Source organism: Mchenga conophoros, linkage group LG3 (assembly GCF_057382185.1).
Source record: "Mchenga conophoros isolate Kocher_MC1m ecotype Shallow Benthic linkage group LG3, M_conophoros_male_GT1.1, whole genome shotgun sequence".
Classification (NCBI taxonomy): Eukaryota; Metazoa; Chordata; class Actinopteri; order Cichliformes; family Cichlidae; genus Mchenga; species Mchenga conophoros.
Genome location: NC_140528.1, coordinates 64391546 through 64409916, shown reverse-complemented (window position 1 = coordinate 64409916; position 18371 = coordinate 64391546). Strand labels below are relative to the sequence as shown.

General features: G+C 40.8%; 1 protein-coding gene and 1 non-coding gene across 2 annotated transcripts; one reads left to right on the top strand and one right to left on the bottom strand.

Moving 5' to 3' along the window:
- Positions 1–3207: 3207 nt before the first annotated feature.
- trnan-guu (transfer RNA asparagine (anticodon GUU)) lies at positions 3208–3281 on the bottom strand. Its single transcript has one exon. It is a non-coding gene; the product is annotated as a tRNA-Asn (tRNA).
- A 10591-nt stretch (positions 3282–13872) lies between these two features.
- On the top strand, positions 13873–17448 carry LOC146580088 (uncharacterized). The gene has a single exon (XM_085269565.1). It carries the CDS (start codon positions 14007–14009, stop codon positions 15585–15587), a length of 1581 nt encoding a protein of 526 aa, XP_085125691.1. The 5' UTR covers positions 13873–14006; the 3' UTR covers positions 15588–17448.
- Positions 17449–18371: the final 923 nt, after the last annotated feature.

Below are 18371 nucleotides of genomic sequence, written 5' to 3'. Positions count from 1 at the left end.
GGTCTACTGAGAAGCCATTTATCTTTTTAAGTGGGAAATAAATCTGGGAGTCATCGGCGTAGCAGTGGAAAGAAATCCCATGTTTCCTGAAAATAGACCCAAGGGGTAGGAGATATAGAAAGAAAAGAAGCGGGCCTAAAACTGAACCCTGTGGAACCCCACATTGAAGAGAAGCAGTAGAGGATACAAACTCCCCTAGTTTCACAGAGAAAGTTCGCTCTGCCAAATAGGATCTGAGCCACTGCAGTGCGGTACTCCGCATACCCACCAACTGCTCTAAACGGGAAATTAAAATATTATGATCCACTGTATCAAAAGCAGCAGTTAAATCTAACAGCACAATAATAACACAGTCACCTGAGTCATTTGCCAAAAACACATCATTAAAAACTCTTAAAAGGGCAGATTCAGTACTATGTAAAGCTTTAAAACCAGATTGGAAAACTTCTAAAATACCGTGTTCTTCTAGGAAGGACATTAATTGCTTGTAAACTACCTTTTCAAGAATCTTTGAGATAAAAGGCAGTTTGGAAATAGGTCTGTAATTCGCAATAATATCAGGATCAAGAGCAGGTTTTTTGAGTAGAGGCTGAATCACTGCATGTTTGAGATTGACAGGTACAACACCAGAGGACAGACTACTATTTACAATGGATTGTACAGCTGATGCTATAGTGAGAAAAACCTCTTTGAAAAATCGAGGAGGGAGAGCATCATAAGGGGAACCTGAGGGCTTCATGTGAGCAACCAACTCCTGCAGGCAGAGCATGGAAACTGGCTCGAACCTGTCAAAGACAGCAGAACTAGGGACAGGGGTAGAAGGGTCGGGAACGGACTGGGAAGTCTGCGCTTTGACAGATAGCACTTTATCAATAAAAAAGTGTAGGAAGTTTTCACAAATTTCCTGAGAAGACTCGACACCAGCAGTCTGTGGAGCATGAAAGACCATGTCAATAGTCTTAAATAAGACATGAGGCTTACGACAATTTGCCTGAATAATAGTAGCGAAATGTTTCCTCTTAGCATCTTTTACAGTTTTCTGGTAAGAATTCCAGTAATCTTGTAACATTTGGTATGACACCTGAAGTTGATCCTTCTTCCATTTACGTTCAGCTCTCCTACACTTTCTTCTGGCAGCCCGGGTGTCTTCATTCAGCCAGGGTTCAGATTTGGCTTTAACTTGCTTAAGCTTACCACTGAGGTGACTTGGGAAACAGTCCGTGCTTGTCATACTCAGTATGAGATAAATGCCAGTAGCCAGTATGTTATGTGTTTTACTTCCTTCTTTTCCCAGTGTTTGCACTGAGTAAGAAGTCAACAGGCTCGTTCTGTCTGTCATTAGATTGAGATTATAATAATCTAACTTGTGATTTAATCTTTAGCAAAATCACAAATCTATACAACTTGAATCATCCACAAAAACACTTTTCATGTCTTTATTGTGATTTAAACACTGAGTAAGAATTCATGATCGATAGTAAAAAGGTAAGTGTCCTCTTGACTTTTCCAAAGGTTAGTTTTTCAGGGGAGACTAACAACCTACCATCCTGAATGCTGCTGTGAAACAGAACTAAATTTTCCTATCATTGAGTGATGTAAATATTCTGCTTTCCATAGATGGGTTGTGTACTGTCACACGACTGCCAGTCAACTAAACACAGCAGAGCATGGAGGAGGGGGTGGAGCAAAGCGTGAGAGGTGGGGTCTTTGCACAGACCTGTTTTCAAATGAACGGGAGCAATAAACTGAACTTAGAGGAGAGAATCAAAGTAACAGTCTTTGTGCTAGTATCAATCTCATACCAGTACCAGTGTTGGTATTGATGCTATTAATATTTACACTGGTCCACCCACAGTGTTACAGATTGTCTAGGCGATCCTTGTTGGGATGCAAGCACGTCTCCTCTCTGAGATGTTTACAATCCATGACATGAACATGCATAACAAAATAAACTTGATCAAACTAATATTTAAAACCATATTTATTTTCTGATCAATAAGCAGACGTTTTATTTCTCCCATGATGAAGAACAGCAGTTAGGCTTTGCTGGTAGAGGATGATCGCAGGCACTGAGAGAGCAGTTTATTAAATCAACATAATCATTCTTATGTGATTCATGTTACATTTAATCTGTGTCACTACACTTTAACGGTTGTTTTCAACATGATCTAGTTATTCAGGTCTAAGGTTGCTGATGCACTGATAAAAGGTGATCTTTAACTGTGGCAAAAAAGTCTTTCTTATCTACATTACTTCCTTCTCCTCAGCATCATAAATAAATAAATAGCCTACATCTCCCACCTCCTTGTCTGGTTTACACTCCTAATAATTTCTTGAAAGCTCCTTTAGGACACACAAAGGCTGGTCTAACGTTCAGCTATATTTGTTATCAATGATATCTTGTGCTTTCTGTATGTCAGCTGGTTGATCTACATATCTTTGGACTGCAATCACCATTCTTCTCTCGAGCAGCTGAAACTGTGAACACTTCTCCATTATTGTAGTTAACATAGGAAGAAAATAAATAAAAAATATTTCAGTAGTAGAAAATCGTAAGCACTGAGCTACTAAACTGCTTAACTGATTTTGCTTAGTATAAACTTATACTTTCACAATCATCTCTGTAGCAAAATTATCACCAAACACAGACATCTGTGGTAAAGTGATACCACTGCAACCTTTCATCATCTGCATACATGAATGAATGACCATGGGTGGAGATTTCTGACAACTCAGATCCTTGACGGAAGGCAATACTTCAGATTCAACAAGACAGCTGGGGGCAGGGCTACAAAATGCCTCTATAGGATGATTTGACCAGATAAATGTGTTTTTCTCTCTGCGTCAGTCGAAGGCAAGGTGACCTGCGGACATGTCTAACAGGGACGAAGACGAATGTGGAGGTAACAAATTAAAATTTTTGTCTTTATTTTAAAAAAAGACACCTGACCTGTTTAACCCTTTAAGACCTACCATAGAACACATACTTGGCAGCAAGTATGCAGTTGCGGACGAACAACAGCACCCCGAAGATGCATATCACCCTTGAAAAAACAGTTGACTGCGTTCATCAAACGACCGTCCTGGTTATAACATGGTTGGTTACAACATGGTTGATTATAACATGGTATAACCAACATAACTATCATAACAGTTGCACTGCACGTTTGTGCAGCGTTCTGCATTACCTGGCAATAACAGTGATATCATCCCTGAGTGGGCTTGAACCACCAACCTTTCGGTCAACAGCCGAACGCGCTAACCAATTGCGCCACAGAGACTGACAACACGCAACCCACGGTGTGAAGGAACAGGAGGAAGGAAGAAAATTAGTAATGGCGAGGAAAGCTGGAGGACCACCCTGGAGCCAGCTGACTCCTGCTGACCCCAATAGGTACCTGAGTTACCCAAAATCCACCAATGGCACCACAGAGCCCCACCAAGCAGCCCACCAACCCCACCGCAGAGGAAAAACTACACCCACTCCAACATTCAGTAAACTCCCAGGCTATATAAGACAATAGACACTAAGGTTGAGTCCATCATCCACCTCTGGCAGATCCCCCCACCTGCAGAGCCAACTCCTCAAAAGCAGAGACCACTCTGCAAAAATATGGTAAAAACTTCCCAGGCAGTTAAAGAGGCCCTGAGTTACACCAATGCAATGATACATAATCTGATAAGTTTTTTTCTCATTAGATAAGAGCAGGCTCATTGTTCTACAGTAACTTGGAGGCACATACAGGGAACTATTGTTCTGTCATAAAGGTTTATAATCTACAGGCAGGGCGGTCAGTTTCCAACAATCTGATAAATACATTTGTTCAGTGCTGACAGGAATCCTGCCTCTAACATCAAAGCCTTTAAATAATCACCAGGTATTGTGACTTTACATTAAAAATGTTTTTCCTCTTTGTTACACATGATAGAAAATAAGGGCAGCTGAACGCCAGTGAATGAATGTCATCCATAAGCTACATTATGGTAAATTAACAGTATTTTAATGTCAGCACAACAATGGAAAAATTGCTCTGTGGATTTCGTAACTCCATGTAAGTCCATGTCTTTTCTACCCTAGCACAAAAGTGTGTTTGCAAATCAAACTCTGGTCAGTGTTTCTAACACGTCCATATTTCTGCAGTTAAACTTAACTGACTCTGCCTGTTCTCTATTTGTTTTAGCAGTGCAAAGTGCAAACTAACTTCCAGATGATCCAAACTGTTGTACGGTGCTACAGGATTTATAAATAAGTGAGAGACCAGGCCTGAAAACACTTCTGTTCATTGAACTGGAGTCAAACAAAGAGCAGCAGAGATTCTTTAAGGACTGAATGACATTCAACAAATCAAATCAGGAGATCCAGATTTAAATAAACATCTAAAAACACCGGCCGAACCATAAGCTGTTCTGTGTGAAAGAGGAAAGAAAACCAGCAAAGAAGACCTGTATGAAGTGTGAGAACTCCAGTATCCTCTTTGTTTCATTTAATGATGATGCTTATTTTGGAGCTAAATGAAGATGTGGTTCTGTACAAACATATGAAGTGAGAAAATGTGAATATTAAATAGCTCCTAAAATCAATCTTGTGCTAATTATAACTGGTTTATTGCTGCCTGGATTTTATAGATTGCTTAACATTTTGAGTGTTTCCTGTCAATCTTGGAGGAAATGAAACTGAATTGCAAACATTATAAAACAGCTGCAGTCACATTTGTCTGACTCCACCCCTTCAGTGTGGAGTTTTCAGGGAATTGAAAGTGTGGTGCAGCACTCCTGAGCAGACTAAACACGGTGATCAGAAACTGGCAAGAAAAGAGCAAAACTCAGGAGTTCATCAAATTCCAAATTTTTTCTAAAAGAGAGTTGACAAGGACTTTATTCAACACTGAATTATACTCAACAAATCTAAGGAGGACCTCCAGCCAGCAGCTTTCAGAGGTGGGTGGTCAGTCTGTCCGAAGAGTCTGATTGGACGATTGGTTTATGTGATAAAAAGTGTGCAAAGAACTTGAAGGATGAACCTTTCTATGGACTGTGCTGGGAAGATAAGCAGCTCAGCTTTCACACAATGGAGAACGATGATGATTCTGATGCATCGTTTAAAGAAGGAGAAAGTAACATGGCCAACACAGCAAAGCAACACATGGTGTCTTCTGAGTTAATTACAAACGAGGAGGAGAATGGTGATGAGGCCATGCTACAACTTGAAAAGGTGGAGGTGTTGTGGAACTTTGATGCCTCCTCACTGTCCTTCTACAGCAGAACCAGACAGCACCAGAGGGATGAAATAATAACTATGGAGATGAGCCTGACCAACAAGGAACTGACTCCATTTGTACGACTGGGAAAGGAAAATGTCCAAAACACGACCCAGAGGCAGGAATGGAAGTGCTCATGTGGGAAAGTTTACTACAGGGATGGTAATGGATACAGAAATAATGTGTCCCGCTTTTCTTCCCAGGCTAATTGTTCTTGTGGAAAAATGATTGGTGGTCCATGTGTCACAGAAATGGTTTGTAAACTCTGTTAGTTCAAACTCTGCTGATCATTTAGTCATTTTCTGTCCCTGTATGAATATCAATGTAACTGACTGTCTTTCACATTCATAAACTGTGAAGAAATTGTTTTAGCTTCGGTGATTAACTACTTGTGCGATGTATCACATATCAAAGTAAAGTAAAAAAAAATAAAACAACTTTATTTCTTAATGTTACACTCAACAAAAATATAAACGCAACACTTTTGTTTTTGCTCCCATTCCCCATGGGATGGACGTAGAGACCTAAAATTCATTCCAGATACACAATATAACCATCCCTCCCAAACAGTGGTCACAAATCAGTCCAAATGTGTGGTAGTGGGCACATCTGCTATATTGAGATAATCCATCCCACCTCACAGGTGTGCCACATCAGGATGCTGATCTGACATCATGAGTAGTGCACAGGTGTACCTCAGACTGCCCACAACAAAAGGCCACCCTGGAATGTGCAGTTTTGTCTCACAGCAAAATGCCACAGATGCCACAAGCAATGAGGGAGCGTGCAATTGGCATGCTGACTGCAGGAATGTCAACCAGATCTGTCGCCCGTGCATTGAATGTTCATTTCTCAACCATAAGCCGTCTCTACAGGCGTTTCAGAGAATATGGCAGCACATCCAACCGGCCTCACAACCGCAGACCTCGTGTAACCACACCAGCCCAGGACCTCCACATCCAGCAGGTTCACCTCCAAGATCGTCTGAGACCAGCCACCCAGACAGCTGCTGGAACAATTGGTTTGCACAACCAAACAATTTCTGCACAAACTGTCAGAAACCGTCTCAGGGACGCTCAACTGCATGCCCGTCGTCCTCATCGGGGTCTTGACCTGACTCCAGCTCGTCGCCGTAACAGACTTGTGTGGGCAAATGCTCACATTCAATGGCGTCTGGCACGTTGGAGAGGTGTGCGCTTCACGGATGAATCATGGTTCACATTGTTCAGGGCAGATGGCAGCTGAGAATGTCCCAGTTCTTGCATGGCCAGCATACTCACCGGACATGTCACCCATTGAACATGTTCGGGATGTTCTTGACCGGCGTATACGACAGCGTGTACCAGTTCCCACGAATATCCAACAACCTCGCACAGCCATTGAAGTGGAGTGGACCAACATTCCACAGGCCACAATTGACAATCTGATAGACTCCATGTGACGATGTGTTGCACTGCATGAGGCAAATGGTGGTCACACCAGATACTGACCGGTTCTGGGTCCCCAGACCCCCAATAGCGCAAAAAACTGCACATTCCAGGGTGGCCTTTTGTTGTGGGCAGTCTGAGGTACACCTGTGCACTACTCATGATGTCAGATCAGCATCCTGATGTGGCACACCTGTGAGGTGGGATGGATTATCTCAATATGGCAGATGTGCCCACTACCACACATTTGGACTGATTTGTGACCACTGTTTGGGAGGGATGGTTATATTGTGTATCTGGAATGAATTTTAGGTCTCTACATCCATCCCATGGGGAATGGGAGCAGTAACAAAGGTGTTGCGTTTATATTTTTGTTGAGTGTATTTTATTATATTAACTATCAGAGATGGGCAGTAACGCGTTACAAGTAATGCGTTACTGTAATCCGATTACTTTTTTCAAGTAACGAGTAAAGTAAGGGATTACTATTGCAAAAACGGTAATTAGATTACCGTTACTGATTACTTTTTTCAAGTAACTTGACCAACACTGTTAACTATATATGTTTAGCTTCTGTATTTTCTTCTAATGTAGCAACTAATTCTTTTAGTTTGAACCGTTTTACTTTATTTCACCTGCAAGTTGAAGACGTGTGTCTCCATCTGCTGGTGGTGCTCTCACACAGCTCTTTGGCCTTATTAATGAGAACAAAGAAACTTCTGTTTTTGATACACTGTAAATGATTTGATCAATAATGAATTAAGTTGATGTTCAGTTTGGAATGTTTTTGTTTAGTTAAAGTGTTGACAGTTTTATTTTTTTAAAAATACATAATAAGAAAATAAAGGAACCCAGCAAGGGAACGTCATCCATAAGATATTATGGGAAATTAATAAATTCAATTAGTTGCATCTGATCACCCGTGTTGTTGTTCCTACAATATCATAAAAACTGTAACTGCTCAATCGTGATGTCTGAACTGTTCAGTTAGCACAAGAGAACTCTCACTTGGCTAACAGAAAACCTAACTCAATAATGTTTGCTATATTGCATAAATTAACAAAAAAAAACACTTGAAATGTTCACCATTAGTTCCAGAAAGAGGTTAGAATACAGAGTGATAAGTAATACATCGCTTTCATTTCCTGTGTACATACTATAAATGATCTAATCAGTAAGTCTGTCACGGACTGCGCTGGCTGGCGTTGGGATGAGGGGAAACAGGACTCAAATGCTGGACTTTGTGTGATGAAAACAGGGCGTTTATTTATTTCCTCTTCCTAGTGTTAGTGTGTCTCCGCTCCTCCCTGTCCCAGCACCCCGTGCTCGCTGCCCTTGCTCGTTCCCACAATCCTAGGAAAACACAGAGGCAGCCGTCAGAAACACCACAATTGTGGCAGACTAACCTTCACTAACTTGAATAACGTGAAGACACACAACAATCCAGCGTCAGAGAGTTCCACCACTCACACACACACACACACACACACACACACACACACACACACACACACACACACGCACAAGGACAACGAGGGACAGCAACATTAAATATTCAATTCAGTTTGAAGTTGTGGAATGTTTTTATTGACTGGATGAAATTTAACGTGAGTTTTTGAAATATAAAAACCAACTTTTTTTTTTTTCAACTTTACTCAAATACGACAAGGGGGAAAAAAAGAACAAGTTTACATACAAACAGTGTGAAATGGTGAAATGAACTGTGTGAAAGTAAATCCTGTTAAATGCTCTTCTTCTGAAGCTAACATGAAGGTTGTCTCTACAATAAATCCATTGAACTCCTCGCTTGTAAAAGGAAACACACACTAACTTTGGTTTGATCAGGAGCAGCTGAACCAGGTAAGACAAAAGTATAAATAGATTCAACAACATTTGTGGTTTTAGGTACAGATGCTGTTGCTCATGCAAACAACCACATCACCAACACCACCTGTTGGTTTTGATTCACACTGTTCTTGGATCTACTGTCAGCTGTGAAAAATGTGCACACTGATCAAGGAAATGCTGGGTGTAGATACAGTAAGGACAGTATGGAGACCTTTGTTTTGGCTCGGTGCTGGGGTGGGATATTCCTGGGGCTGGTGTTAACCAAGGCTGTTATAGTGTGCAGAGCTCTGGTGCTCTTACCAACCTTGCAGTCGTAGCAGTGCTCTGTCCAAGGTGCTGATTTACTCCGATCTTCAGTGTAACAAGATTCATACGGGTCTCTTGAATATTCAGTTCATAGTCAAGCAAATCAGAGAAATACAGGAGGGTGGGAAAAATAATCCGCACAGGATACAAGAACCTTGGTGAGCTGCCGTGTCACATGGGACACACAGTTAGGTTCTGTCATGCGCCAAGGCGCGCGTACACCCAAAGGATCCAAAAGCAGACTCCAATGCGAGCAGAAAAAACGCTTTATTATCTTAACAAAAGGTGATCCGGGATAATCAAAGAAGAAAGCGAGGACCTGAAAAACCCGGGGAAATAAATGACGCGGGGAAGCCGAAATCGGGACCGTGGAAAGCTGCAACAGAAAGGGGAGAAAATTACTAGTGAGCCGGGAAAACAGGGAAACACAACAAGACGGGGTTTGAGTAGCTGGCTTACGATCGGAGTGGGACCGTGGGACTTGGGAAGAGAGTGTGAGAGTCCGTGGAAAGAGAATCCGAGGAGTCAGTGATGAGGACAGGTGATGCACTGGGTGGTCCATGCAAATAGGAGGACAGGCAGGTGGCAGATACAGCACGCCGGATCGAAATCTAGACACACAAAGGCAGAGTTAACGCATTTCAAATGATACATCCGTACAACGCTTTCGCGGGAGGCTAGTTACCACAGAGAGGTGATTAACGGACTGGCGTGGAGCATCCGCGGGGTTAAACAGTCCTGCAGGTAATCGCCCCGGATGGAAAGCAGGTGATGGTCCAGCCCGGGGGTGTGTCCACCAGGGCATCGCACACACACACAGACTCCTCAGACACAGGACCACGGACCATGACAGGTTCAATCTGGCCTGTGACTCCAAGCTGATCTATCATCCAAATAATTGCTCTCACTTTCAGTGCAAACTACTTGCGCCCACTATTGTCATCACATGCAAATGTTCAGAGCTTGAATGAGGTCAGTAATTTTTGTGCGAGCTAACTGGTGAGGTTACCTATACTGCTCGGTGAAACTGGCGATTGTATCAGTAGAAGATTGTACGGGAATTGGTGCGTAAGTCTGCTATAAAAAGTGCTTCCTAATACTGCAGATGATCCAGCAAAATCTATCTGGTACTTAATGTGCTCTGTAGCATCCTCAGGTAGTGGATTTTCCAGGGCAACCTTGAGTCTGGCAAATTCTCTGGGCTCCCAAAGCAAAACATGACCAATACATTGGACATCTGGTCGATACTCTGTCATTTTTCTTTAGAGATTGCTGCTATTGAGCTGGCTCAGATGTCTCTGAAGAATAGGTGTTTGACCACAACAGCAACAGAGGTGCAGTAAGTGGAGTGCAGGCATCAGTTCTTCTGTGCATATCCACCACCTGTTGTTGCAGCCTACAATTATCCTCCATCAAACCTCCTGGGAGGTGCAGGGGTACTTTGAAACAGGTGGTCTGTGTGATCAGGCAGACGTGAATATTGATCTCCAGCTTCTTGTGGTGAATTCCAGTCTTTAGGAGTGAGCGGAGTCATCCTGGCATATCTCTCTGATAGTCTCTCCACACTGTGATAGGGCTGCTGTTGCTCTGATGAGTAATTTACATAGGGAGTTGAGCAGGAAGAGTGATGTGGCTCTGGTAGAGAAACAGCAGTCTCCAAGCAGGTGTCCGAGTATCTCTGCAGGGTCCGACGTCTGCTGGGCGCCTGCCCTTATGCTGATCTGGGAACATCTTTAGACAAATGCACAGTAAGCACGCTATCAAAATCTCAAGGACCAAATGTTGCAGAGGTTTTAAGGCAGGGGCGTCCAAACCTTTGTCACTGAGGGCCACATACATAAAAATATGGGGCCACTTACTAGAAATTAGGTATATAGCCTTAACTTTAGTGTATTAAAGTTAGAAAAATCACTTAAAAGTGGTCAAATATGTTATATTGTTGAATATGATTAAAGACAAAACTGCCTTCATCACATCTTTCTATGAATGGATCTTGATTCATTTATTCAGAAAAAGCTTTGGTAGCTCATTCTCAGAACAGCAGCCTCAGATTTCTTCTTAGACAGAAGATTTACAGCACAGAGAAAAACAATAAAGGGGAAAATGGGACGGGTACATTTCAAGCTTGTTATTTTAGTTATTAGGCTTAGAAACACGCCCATTAATGTTGGTTTGAAACCGTTATCAACATTAACAGACTGAACTGGACTTAATAACAGGAGTGGATATAATTTTAGTAAATTATTCTGGTTAGTATCAGCTGCGCTGGGTATGTAAATCGGGCCTAAAGTGCTCGTGCTCTCGTCCACTCCCCCCAAAACAATTAGCAGCTGTGCGGCGTCTGTGGCATCGGTGCTCTCATCGCATGCGATGGAGTAAAAATCAAAAGCACAGCTTTATCAGACAGTTGCAGTTTAATGTTGGCTGACGAGTCTTCAATGCGGTGCACAACTGTTTCTGGACATGCTGACGTTGCTGAAGTCCTGCACTTTTTCGGTGACTCTGAAAAAGGCTTGCCATGTCTTGCGATGAGTTGGGCGACCTCATAGCTGGCTATTGTAGCCTTTTCCTTGACCTTTTGAGCACAAAAAAAATACTGTTACTGTCCCTGTAGGAGAGCTGCCCTTTGGTTTAATATCTGCTCTCGGTCAGCACCAGTGTAGGATGCATAGGCCTGATGTTTGGTTTTATAATGACACCGTACATTATACTCTTTCATAACTGCCACACTTCCCCTTGAATTCTTTGAAGAAATAGTCACTCTCCCACCATGTCTGAAATTTTCTGCACTCACTTTCTACCTTTCGCTTCTTTGGTTCTGCCATGTTTATTAACTTGGGGTAAATTTCTTCTGTGACTGTCCTTTTTGGTGGAGCAACTGCCTTGATCAACAGTAGCTCCCCCTGGTGTTAAAACTAAGAAGTGCAATACACTCAAGCAAAAGTTGAAGTGCGGGTCATATGCTATTCTATTTATAAAATTACTTGCGGGCCAATTAAAAATGGACGCAGTTGGCCCGCGGGCCGTAGTTTGGACACCCCTGTTTTAAGGAGTAGATTTGCCAGATCATAATCAATGTGGCCACCAGGGGGCATCAGTTAGGATGCAAATTAATTATTGAAATAAAGTGCAAATAACACTTCTGCTCTTGTTTCTAAGTAGAGTGATGTGGTTCTCCTACAAGGAATAAATGACATAATGAACAGATTGCTGTCTGCTGCACAAGCATGCATTGTAACATATAATTAGACATGAACTTATCTCTCTACTGCTGATTTCTTGAACATAATACAAAGAAATAAATTCTTTATGGTATATAGTCCTTCCTTGCGATATATTTACACAGTACACCAACATTAAAAGTATTACCTATGCAGGTCATATACCCTTGAAGTTCAAACAACAAAAAAGTCCATACTTTTGCAGTCAGACTTGACTTGTTTTAGCAGTACAAAGTGCAATATATAAAATAACACCGGTTGCACGGTGGTTAGCACTGTTGCTTAACAGCAAGAAGGGCCTGGGTTCCATTCCACTATCAGGCCAGGGGCTTTCTGTGGGGAGTTTGCATGTTCTCCCTGTGTTTGCATGAGTACTCTGGCGTCCTCCAACAGTCCAACAGATAGGTTAATTGGAAACTCTAAATTGCTTAAAGGTGTGAATGCTGGTCTATCTCTATGTGACAGACTGACGATCTTTTCAGGGTGCACCCTGCCTCTTGCCCTAAGACAGCTAGTAAAGGCCTCAGCGCCCCCAACGACCCTGAAAAGGACAACCGTAAGTGAATGGATAGAACACAATCAAAACTGTTGTACAGTGCTGTAGTGAGTGGATCATCAAAGAGCAGCAGAGTCAGAAGACTTGACAAAGAAACAAAAGATTTTATTTATTTAAAACCAACAAAAAAATGAAGAAATACAGAGGAAGCCCACATGTCCCACTTTCACAATTTTTAACATTTGTGGATCTACCTGAAGCTGGCAGCGTAAAATTTGTCTCAAAATCCAACATGGGCATATAACGTGATCTGTGTGTATCAGGAGATTTAAGGATTTGTTACCTGGAGAGGATGTTATCTGTAGTTTTTGTTTTTGAACAAGAAAATTATCTGATTCATGAAGCTGAAGCTGTATTATGTATAAATTACCAGTAAAAAAAAACAGTATTTACTCAGAGTTGGATGTACGCATTTATAAAATAGTTTTGTGTAGTGATGCCCAGATGAAGCCTCATGAAGCCTTGAAGGTCCAGCATATTCCACATAATAGTTGTCATTTTCTTCACAGTTTCATAGTTGTTCGTAACCTGTAGTCAGTTTAGCTGTAGTCTTCTGTTTTTCTCCTTAGTGTTCTTGTTGTTTGCCTTCATTCAGCCCTAATAAAGGATCGCTTTGATTTGCAAACCAGCTGCGTCTCCTGCAGTGTCTGCTCTTGGGTTCATTTAAAAAATACATAGCACACCCCACCGTGACAATGGATGTCTTGACACACCCTCCAAAAGCCTCAGCACAGTGTCCACCAGCATTAGTTTTATTTGTTTGAGAGGAAAAATTCTAGAGAGAGCAACAAGGATTTTATTGAACACTACTGATCATTTTAAACTTATCGAAACAGGACATACTGCTAAAAAAAACAAAAAAACAAAACATGTATGAAAACATCCAGACGAATCCACAAACAGGAAACCAGCAAAGAAGACCTGTCAAACACATGATCAGATATAAATCATAAAAATCCTCTTGCTCTTCATAGTTTGTGCTGAAGTATCACTGACTTTTTTTTTTTTAAACTAGAGTATCATAGCTGCAGACTCTGTGTGTTTAACACCCAAATATGGGCACGCATTTTTATTGGCACTACATTAATAAATTATCAGTTCCAGAGAGAACTGCCTGGTTATCTTCTCAGGAACAAAAACAACTTAAAAGTAATCATTTCAAAACAGCTGCAGTCAAACTGAACTGACTCCACCCCTTTAGTGTTCGGTGGAAGCACTGCATGAAAATATCTGCCTGAAAATTTACCACAAAAGTGCGTTAGAGGGAGTAAACAAGCAAAGAAGGAGCAAAATTCAAAATTTTATCAAACTGCAGAAAGAAACAAAAACTTTATTGAAGACTCAATAATATTCAAATACTGAAGAAGAACCTTCTGCTGAAAACATCAACATGGATCCACAAACTATCCTCTGTGACATGTGTGCAGAGGACAGGAAACCAGCAAAGAAGACGTGCATAAAGTGTGAGATCTCCATGTGTGTCCAGCACCTCCAGGCCCACCTGACCACACCTGTGTTACTGCAGACTCATCCTCTGACTGAACCCATGGATTTATGTGGGAACACCAAATGTTCTCAGCACGGCAAGCTCCTGGAGTACTACTGCTTGGACGACATGACCTGTGTGTGTGTTTCCTGCGCCATTGAGGACCAGCACCGCCTACACAATATGAAGATCTTCTCCACAGCCCACAAAGAGCTCCTGGAGAAGCTGAAAGCTGAGCAGCTGATCTTACAGGAGAAAACAGACGGTGAGAATGTGAGTCTGGAAAAGTGGGAGAAGAGTGAAAGAGAGAAGCTGGGTGGCTGCAGTGTGCGTCTGATTGAGGCTGTGACTAAGCTGCGTGACATCTCTCTGACCAGCGTCCAGAGCTCAGTCTCTGCTCGTATGGTGTCCCTGAAAACCAGCAAGAGCAGCCTGGAAGCAGCACAGAAGGAGAAGGACACCTTCAGATTCCTGCAGATGTATTCTCAGGTGCAGCAGGATGTGGAGAAGGCCAAAGCTGTGGATCTGAGTAAAGGGCTGGAGCCGGGCAGCCATCGGGACAATCTGGTTGAGGAGATGAGACAGAATGGGGAGAAGATGGTGAAGCAAGCGTCTCAGTTCTGGGGATCATTGCTGACTCTGGTTGACCCTGAACACCACCAGGAGCTTGTTCCCACTGATTCACACCTGATCTTTGAGCCACAGTCTCTGGGTCCTGGCATGTCGCTGTCCAAAGACAACAGGAAGGTTTTCCACAGTCAGTGGATGAAATTTTGTTCTTCTAACTTGTTCCTCATTAAGGGTACAGTTCTTGTTTCTGACTTTAAGAGATGGGTGATCAGCATTTCCAAAGACTGTGACTGGACCATCGGTTTATGTGACGACACTTATGCAGCCAGTATGAAGGATGGAAATGTCTATGGCCTACGCTGCCAAGGTAACCAGCTCTTCTCTCTCACAACAGAGTCTAGTTGGGTTATGAAAGAAACTCAACCTGTAATGGGGTTTGGGATGCCGAAAATTGAAACGCGCCAACAGCATTATAAGGTTTCCCAACAAGTGATCAACACTCCAGGTGGAAATGTGGAACCACAGATGACCAGACCACAAATAGTGGAAGTTGTGTGGAGCTTTCCAGACTCATTATCATTCTTCAGCAAGATCGGGCAGCACCAGAGAATAAACTTACTCACAGTAACAATCAGCTCTACCAGCTCAGACCTCAAGCCTTTTGTTTGTCTCCAGGGTTTAGAAAAGGAAGCGACAAATGAGTTGTCCTTTAGTTCAAGTTTAACGACATCTCCATTTGGAGGATTTCCACAACAATACCAGAATCAGTCGAAATGCTCATGTAGGAAGTTTAAATCTGGTCATGGATTGTATTATGGAACATCTTTAGGCTCCAAGTCTTCCCAGTCAATCTGCTCTTGTGGAAAGATTATTGGTTCCCCACCAATCACAGCGGTGCTTTGTGAACTTCTGTAAATAACACCCATGCTGTTGTCCAAAACCCACATTCTGGATCATAGCTCCAGCTACTCCCACCAGTCTGTTTGTTCATGTGGAAAAGCTCTTAGTGATGACAGAGATGGTTTGTAAACTTTGCTAATTGTAGATCTATTCATTATTTTATTTTTCCTTTCAGCAGATGAATGTAAGTGTAACTGACCGATAAATTCAGTATGATGCTTTTTTGTGATTAAATTGTTACATTTTGACCGAACAAAATTCAAATGAAATATGAAATGTATATTTTCTTGCATGTTTTTCCAGTTTTAATAATTTCTAACTTTTGCATTTGGTTTGGTAATGGGGTTTGGGATGCAGAAAATTTTCATTGTAATTATTTCCCCTCCCTGGTGCTGTCTTGCTACTCTTATCATAATATTTTCTACCCTCCTCATGGTAATTGTTCCTGTGGAAAATGATTGATGGTGAAAACATCACAAAGACGGTTTGTAAACTTTGGTAGTTCGAACTCTGCTGATGTTTTTTTCCACTCACCAAATATTTATTAATGTATCCGATTTAGTTTCTGTCACAGGAATGTACATCATATGTCATACATCACATCATATTCATTAAATGAACCTCTTTTTGGTTAATTATATATGTTTAGCTTTGGTATTTGCTTCTAATGCACCAACTAATTATTTTCGTTTGAACCGTTTCTGCTTTATTTCACATGCAAGTTGAATATGTTTGTCTCCATCTACTGGTGGTACTCTCACATTGTACATTGTGCAGCCAGAGTTGATTTATACAATGTAAATGATCTGATAAATAACAGAGTATATTTTAATATGTGGAATGCTTTTATTTTTCTGATTAACTCAAGCAAGAATCAGAATCAGAATCAGAAAGGGTTTATTGCCAAATGTTGAGCAGGTTTACAACATTAGGAAATTGCTGCGGTGCTTCAGTGAACACTGCATTTTTAAGTTTTTTAATATCAAATTTTGTTTATTAAAGTTGCCAGTTTATTATATACATTTCTTTCTCTATTAAAAGTTGAACAAAGGATTTTGGGTCTTTTAGTTTTAACCAGTAAAAATTCAGTATTGAAAACTGAGTGTACACCACACTAGTTATATTTATTCATTTTTAATCACATACATTTGCAAGTCCTGTCTGTTATGACCAGAATATTGTGATTTTTTTGTCTTGTTTAGTGATTATGCTTATTTGCATCAAAATGATTATGCGGTCTTAGTTGTGCAAAAACGTGAACTGAGAAAATGTGAATTCAGGATAAACGCATGATAAGCTTTTGTGCTAAACTATCATCGCCTTATCGCTGCCTTAATTTCGACATTTGTTTTGCTTTTATCATAAGTCCATGTCTTTTCTACTTTATCACAAAAGTGTGTTTGCAAGTTAAACTTTGGTGGGTGTCTCTGTGTTGACACATCCAAATTTTATGCTGTGAAATTTGTCTGACTCCACCTGTTCAGTTTTTGTTTTAATGGTACAAAGTGCAATATGTGACAACATTAATCTAAACTGCAGTGCCACTGGGCATAATACAGACTGAGAGACGAGGTTGGGACATTCTACAGTAGATCAAACTGGAGTGAAACAAAGAGCAGCAAGGACTTCTCTCAGGAGGACTGAATAATATTCAACAAATCTGATCAGGACATTCTGATTTTTTAAAGTCTGAAAACATTTAGATGGATCCACAAACTATCCTCTGTGACATGTGTGCGGAGCACAGCAAACCTCTTTATTAATCTTTTATTACTTTAATCATAAGAACTATTCCATGCTTCACTGAGGGGGTTCATGAACTTTGCCAATCCTAACTCTCCAGATCCTTTTGGTTGTTTGTGTAACTGAATGAGAATAAAGGTAATTGAATAAGTGTCTGTCAGATTAATGCATTTTGATGCATCTTTATGGATTAACTATATATATATATATATATATATATATATATATATATATATATATATATATATATATATATATATATATATATATATATATATATATATATATATATATGTATAAAATACAGTCCAGCCTGAAGTTTATGACTTTTGATCGAAGTGTTTAAAAGACTGATCGTAGTTTGGATCATTCTAGAATCTCAAGATGGACCAAATATAAAACTGACCAAACAAGCAAAATCTTTTGATGCCATGATTTTTATTTAGAGGCACTTTTCCTACTTCGTGTACACCCCACATCTTATTGATAATTTCCAGTTTATCTAAAGCCAAACTCATATTGTGAGTTATAGACAAACACAGAACATCATGATACTCAAATAAAAGTTTGTATTATACAAAGTGGGCAATCCATTTCCAAAGAATTGATGACTTAAATCTGACTTGACCACAGGAACCGCCCCCTGCTGGCCGTTAAAAAGAATGCAGGTTTTAAAGTAAGGCATTGTCTGGCACCTCTGTTTTTTTATAAAAACTGTTCCCGACCCCACTGTTAGATTATATGCAATGATATGTGTTGGCATGAACTGGTATTCATTCGTGGGAGCTGGAACTTTCCATTTAATGCCATTCTGAAGTTATGGAAAGACAAGCTCCTATAAACAAAGTCAAAAGGCTTTTACTCTGAAATGCAAAACGAGATTGATTTGAGATTGAGATGTTACCACTGTAGAGGTTGTGTATGGTTTTCATGAACTCCAATTACTTAGTGGAAACAGTAATTGTCCTGTTAACAGCATCCACATTTAATTATTAAAAGTACCAAATAAACAATTATAATTACGATATTGACGTGATAAAACTGTGGGGTTGTATA